The following is a 6,936-nucleotide window of genomic DNA, read 5'->3' on the forward strand; positions in this document are numbered from 1 at the left end:
GGAAGAGGAAGCGTCATGCGTGTTCGTGGAAGAGCAGGGAATGGCCGCAGCGGATAAGAGCGTCACGCTTCCTGCGCTGGAATTTCCCATTGAGTCACAATAAAGGGGTTATTAAAAGCATGGCCCGCCCCAAAGCAGACTGAGCAAAGTCATAGCAACACTGGGAGAGGGTCATACTAAATGGACCTGCCTCACCGCTCATTATGGGCCTTCGCAGGAAAAGCAGCTTGAACCTGGAGTTCCCCTTTAAGGCTGGCTACAATGCAATAAATTACACCTGGTAATCATTCAGGAGGCCGGATGAGCGCGGTGTTGTACAGCATCACCGCCTAACAGGTGGTTGGAGCCGGTAGGTGTTCCATACCGCCACGACCCCCCCCCCCCCATATCCTCAACTGATCCCAACAAAAACAAATCCATCCCCACAGGAAATGTTCCTCTTACATGCGGTGACTTCACCACAATCTCCCTGTAACACAATGCAAACGCTCGCATCCTTGCACGGGCAGGAAGAGCTGGAGCGTCGCCCGCCCTGTACAAGCCCCGTCATGTCTCATCCAGAAGCATAGTTCTCTGATCAGATAATCCCATATCTCCTCCTGATCATATATGTTACATACGACCTCCTATGGAGCCGCACACGGGTAGGTGGTCCCCTCCTGCAAATCGCTAGTCTGACGCCAATTATGAGGCTTCAGTTCCTTCACTTGATCTGACATATACAGAGTGGACACCGTGGCTGGTGGTAATGGAGGGTCTCGGGTATGAGGCCGGGGCCCGCACATTGGGTCAAACTGATCATCACTGGATATCATAGAATGGTGGAGTTGGAAGGGACCTCCAGGGTCAATTATTGACTGTTCAGAATACAGAGACCCCCAATGTGGATTCAGTGTAACCCAAAACACACAGGTGGTCTGAAAATGGCACAAGACTGAAGTTCTACTTCTCTGCCCACCCGTTGGATTGTACCAATAACCACTGGTTGTCAATTATCACATGATCCATCTGAACCAATTACTGCCTGCTCAGCACATAGAGACCCCCAATGCCGTTTCAGGATAACCCTGAAGTGCGTCGGTTGTTTGGAAACATAGGAGGCTGGGGTTACACTTCTCTGCCCAGACATTGGATGGCACTGATAATCACATGATCTACCTGAACCAATTATTGACGGCTCAGAATACAGATTAACCCTGAAACACGTAGGTGCTGTAACATTAAGCAATTTGGAAATGGTAGGAGGCGGGCATTACACTTACGTCCCTGTCCACACATTGGAGCACATGATCCATCTGTACCAATTACTGACTACTCCGCATAGAGAACCATCCCCCCCCACCCCCTCCCCAATTCAGTACAACCCTGAAGTGTAGGATGTGCGACTTTAGGCAATTTGGAAAAGTGATCTAGTCTGATAACATTGGAGTGCTTTTTATTTTACATGTCGATACAGAGTTCCGACCGAATACTTGTGCCAATGAGGGGGGATGGCGACATTTACGGACCCCACTTATCCCAGATCACAGCTGCATCTCGTGGGGTCCAATCAGTTCCCCGGCGCATTTCAGGTCACAATACAAAGTCGTCATACGACATCTTCGTCACAGATTCACGAGGAAATTAGTCTGATAACTAAACACCTCTGTATGTGGATTGTGCGCTCCGATATCCGTCGACCCCCAACCTGATCCCCAACTTTGCTTTCCATAGAAACTGCTGGTCTCTGCTCGGGTGGGAAGAAACCAGGAAGAGCCGCATTTTTGACCTTATCTTAATTATCATTAAAAAGGCAAAAGGAAGAAAAGTTTCCCCTCCCCAAGCAAGTAGCAGCTCTGCCCCTCCCCCCCCCAGGTACCGCAGCCCTGGTGTATACAGACATTAAAGGCCCGACCCCCCCCCCCCCACCCGGGCTGTAAAACAGCTCCTCACAGGAGATGACACCCTGTTATTACACATGAATGAGGCGTCAGGAATGTGAATGATTCTCATTAGTGAATGAATAGGGCACACAGGAGCAGAGCTGGTCACATGCAATAAACCGGATTCTAATAAGAGGGACATCGCAGGGCAGCGACTCAAACTCCCATCATCCATTAGCAGCGTCGTATCCCTTCGGTTACATAGCACAGCTTCTTGGCCCACAGAGCTTGCAATCTAGGAACAATATCATAGCAAACTAATGTCATCACTGAGGTCCGAGATGCAGAGCGCCACCATGCTGCTGCTGGCATCTAGTGAATTACAGGCGCTGCTCCATTAGTCGGCCTCAGGAAGCATCTCGCATCAATACTTAAGCCCCCGAAAAACGCCAAAAGCGGCCGACCAGCAGGAATTTGCACACCTGTATTGCTGACACCGGCGCCTCCCCCGCCCCCGGCCAAACACATTCTAAAACTGCACGTTTTACAACATCCACACGAAGCTTTCATGTGCGGCCAACAAAGCAGAGACTTTTTGCCAAAAAATGCAAAGCGAGGGAAAGACGGTCCATTATCTGCAACCCGAGCGCCTCCGCCATCAAACTGTCCGCGCCGGAGATGGCTGCGGGGATTATCTCATATTTATAAAGTGCCAATCTCCCCAACCGCCGCAGACACGTTACAGCGACAGGAAGGGGAAACACCTTCTCCGATATCCTCCTGATCACGACCAGCGCCAGGAGCCGCCATTATCCCCGCTCTGCTGAGGCACGGAAATAATTTATAGCGAATCGCAGCCGAACCGCGGCTTCCCACGGCATTTCACAGCCGTCACTCACAAAGCTACGATGGAAAGTTCAAGTTCGATCTGTTTAAAAAGCGCTCCCAAATAAATCAGCAAACCCCAGCCAATTGGGAAGTCCGTCTAGTGAAGATCTGCTTCTGGGAAAGCTGGGCGACAGGTATAAAGCTGCCACCCAGCTTTCCCAGACTCCTGAATGGCAGCCTACACAGTACATGACTTCTGATCAGCCTGCTGCGACCGAGTGAAGAACTTGGATTTTATTGCGCTGGGAATACAAAGATTGAATTAAATAGCAAATCGCGCCACCATGAACCGCGGCTTATGAGACATTTTACAGCAATTGCTCACTTTACTGCACAAAAAAAGCCACAAAGCAAATGACTGAAGGCTTCAAGGATTTTCGATTTAAAGAGCCCTTCTCAAATACATCTGCAACAAGTCTGGGGTCCTTCTAGTGAAGGTCTATATGGTTCTGGATGTTCGGTATAAAGCCACTACTGTATCAGCACCCAGCTTTTCCGGACTCCTGAATGACGGCCTACGCAGTACATGTTCTAGACTTCAGGATGACCTATGATTGGATCGCTGCGATCCTATATATATTTTTGGCGCTGCGAACACACCGGTTGGACTCGCACCTTTATGAGCGCAGCGAGCCGCCAGAAGCTCGGCATTCCTCAGCGTGAATCACAGCCACACCCCAATCTCTATGGCGACTTCATAAACATTTCCGGCCTGCATGCCATAGAAGTGGCCTGACGGTGCCCGGCTGATACATATCCCAGACCCTTCCTACCCAGCGAGAGCCTGGAAGTGCCACTTCCTGCTCCGTCACAAAGTATCAGTCAGAATGGATTGCCAGCTCCTGGGCCGCACCTGGCCTTTCACTTGTCAAACCTTCCACCTCCCATAATGCCTCTCGTTTCCTAAAAAGTGGCGTTTTCAGTCCATCGGACTCTTCTGACCCTGACAGACCAAAGGTTGGCTGGGTGTTCAGGGTCACATGGGGCGCAGCGGTGACCATCACCCGATTGGAGGCGAACCTCCGCTACAGGCAGCCAATATTTATTTAGAGAGATACAAAGTTCAAAACCAAACAAACAAAAATAAACGGATGGGGCTCAGATTGCGAGCTCCGCGGCCCAGACCCCCCGCCCCCATATAGCAATGTGACAAGAACCCCACCAGACTCCAGGCGGTAACAGCATAAAATATTATACATAATAGCCAAAAATCCAATTAACCAATCAGACGCAGCACCACGTTGTATAAGTGGTGGCGCCCGTTAATCTGCCGTCTGGAGCGCCGTGGTCGGGTCACATGCCCGCTCTGGTCACGCCGTCATACAGTTTACACTCATAATTAGTAAAGGGACTGAAAGAAAACTGCAAAACCGCAGCATGAAACGCTCGACACAAGAGACCATTGTGTGCGGAGAGAATGGAACAGAGCGGCATTAAGAGCGGACGGCGAAGCTTTACCCCGACTGCTGCGAGGAAACGCCACACACGCCAACGCACGACAGTGTCACATATAAGCTGTATGTAGAGCCGTGGGGGTCATTCACATGAGGACAAGACAGTCAGATGCCAGTAATCCACAGAGCTGACACTCTACTGCTCTGGCTCTACAGCTCCCCCTACGGGGCTTGCAACTTATTCCCTTCCTGGGGGAAAGGTCTCAGAGGTTTGCTACTTGGCACAGTGGCTCCCCTGGCACCACAGTCTTATAAAACCAGGCAGCGCCCTCCCTGAGGGGCCCGACGTCTATATTTGACTCGGCACATTTTGCTTTTTTCCATTAATCACTTTACACATCTGATGTCATTGCTGCAGCTTTAATCCTAATTAACATTACGTGTAGAAATCAGCGTCGAGAGGTAATGATATCACCTCCGCACGTGGAACGGAAGGCGTGGGGGCGGACTGCGCAGGGAAGATCACTGGCATTTGTAGTTCCACAGAGCGGCTGCCTCTGGAGAACTACAAGTAGCAGACTAGAACCAGAGGGGCTTCACCACCTGACAACATAAGTGACAATTATTACAGCGTGATCCGACTGCGGACGAGACAACTCCTCCTGGCACTGCTTGAAGAACATCACAGGATAAACGCCGGAACGCGCTGTGATTTTTTGGACTGAGCCGTCTGTGCGGCATCGGATGTTCAAGCAGCGCCCGTAGGAATCGTCTCATCCTTCCCTTTGATCTATACATTTACGGCTTTATGGCGACCACCTGGCCGGACCACCGACACCTCCCACGGTCCCAGTGACTGACAAGCACAGCTCAGAGCGGCACATCTCATCCAGGTGGCGGCACGGCCACTTTTCTTGCTATCTGATAAAACTGGTTTGGACCGCACTGCGTTGGGCAGCGCCATTCTCCTCTTTTTCCTTCCAGCTACCGTACGTCGCTGGGACCCCCCTCTTGAGGTGTGCTGGCCTCTCACCCGGCCCACCTGTAGGGGGGGGGGTCAGATTAACATTTGGGTTCGACTCAGGTAATTACTGAGTCATAAATTTAATGCAGAGCCCAAGAAGGGGTTAAAATGATTAACCCTGTCACCACTGTGTGGGAATGTGCAACATACCAATCACATGTGAAACTAATGCTGGTCACCGCACCCTGTGCCAGTTAGCCGAGGACCACCACATGCTGCCCACAATGTCAGCCCACTCTGTGCCAGCTCGCCAAGGACCACCACATGCTGCTCAACAATATCAGCCCATCCTGCGCCAGCTCACCGGAGACCACATGCTGCCCAAAACGTTTAGCCTCTCTGCGCCAGCTCACCGGGGACCACCGCATGCTGCCCAATAATATCAGCCCACCCTGCGCCAGCTTGAGGACCACCACATGCTGCCCACAATGTCAGCCCATCCTGCGCTAGCTCGCCGGGGACCACCACATGCTGCCCAAAATGTTTGGCCTTCCTGCGCCAGCGACCACCACATGCTGCCCAACATCAGCCCACTCTGCGCCAGCTTGCCGGGGACCACCACACGCTGCCCAGTAATGTCAGCCCACACTGCGCCAGCTCGCCAGGGACCACCACATGCTGCCCAACGTGAGCCCACTCTGCGCCAGCTCGCCGGGGACCACCACACGCTGCCCAGTAATGTCAGCCCACCCTGCGCCAGCTCGCCAGGGACCACCACATGCTGCCCACAATGTCATCTCGCCGGGGACCACCACATGCTGCCCACAATGTCAGCCCACCCTGCACCAGCTTGCCAGGGACCACCACACGCTGCCCACAATGTCATCTCGCCGGGGACCACCACATGCTGCTGAACAATGTCAGCCCACCCTGTGCCAGCTCACCAGAAGACACCACAAACTGCCCTTGTGCCAACTCACTCACCAGAAGCTGCTCCTACACTACATCGTCACCCAACAAGTGCCCACCAGACGTACAGACAGGCTGACACCCCAATCTTGAGTTGGTCTCCAGAGCTCGTATATCCAGCGACCCCGCAGCCCGGGGCAGGGCTCCTACAACTGCCAGGGAAACTTCAGGAAAAGTTGGGTTGCCAAGTGCCAGGTGTTGGCGCTGAGGGCGCAGGTCGGGCACTCACCCTCCGTGGTCTGCAGGCTCAGCAGGACGTGGCAGGTGAGCAGGACGAGCAGGGTCCCGGCTCTGGAGGGGCTCATCATGTCCGGACGGTCCGGGCTGCTCTTTCTCCCCGGGAGCTTCCAGCGGTTGTGACTGTCCGCGCGGCGCGGCTCCTCTCATTCATGCCCCGGCCGGCCCCGCCCCCTGCTAGCTCTTAAAGGCGCAGTACACACCGAGCATCTCCTCCTCCCCGAGCTGAATGCTTTCCATTGTGTCGGTCCGGAGCTGTCCTGATACAAATGCAATGAGCCTCATCAGCAAGTGCACAGGCCTGTAATAAGAAGTATCTGACAACCCTTGTGGGAAAGTAGTTGTCACCCAGACTCCTGCCCTGCATCCTCAGGCACATCAGCCTCCGCTTCCTGTTAATAGATCCATTTCTTTAAATTAATCAGGATTTAAAATAGAACCAAAATGAAGCGATATTTTCCATTTTTTAACGCATCCAGTAGGCAGATTTGTAAAAAAAACCCCCAAACAATAAAGTCTATTCTATTAGATCGTTCCCATATTGTTCTGTTTAGGGTTCGCTGCCATCAGCCTCGGAGGGTCACAACCCGTCGCCAATTACCAGCAGAACCCAGTACGACGG

The 6,936-nt window shown here is 52.6% G+C and overlaps 1 protein-coding gene across 1 annotated transcript in view; it reads right to left on the bottom strand.

The window, feature by feature from the left end:
- Nucleotides 1-6,461, bottom strand: part of EPHA2 (EPH receptor A2) — a 29,204-nt gene extending 22,743 nt beyond the window's left edge. Inside the window, exon 1 of the mRNA XM_066606319.1 lies at nt 6,307-6,461. Coding sequence (XP_066462416.1) covers nt 6,307-6,385 — 79 coding nt within the window. The 5' untranslated portion in view covers nt 6,386-6,461. The remainder of the gene's footprint in view (nt 1-6,306) is intronic.
- Between the last annotated feature and the right edge of the window lie 475 nt (nt 6,462-6,936).

Source organism: Eleutherodactylus coqui, chromosome 6 (genome assembly GCF_035609145.1).
Source record: "Eleutherodactylus coqui strain aEleCoq1 chromosome 6, aEleCoq1.hap1, whole genome shotgun sequence".
Lineage (NCBI taxonomy): Eukaryota > Metazoa > Chordata > Amphibia > Anura > Eleutherodactylidae > Eleutherodactylus > Eleutherodactylus coqui.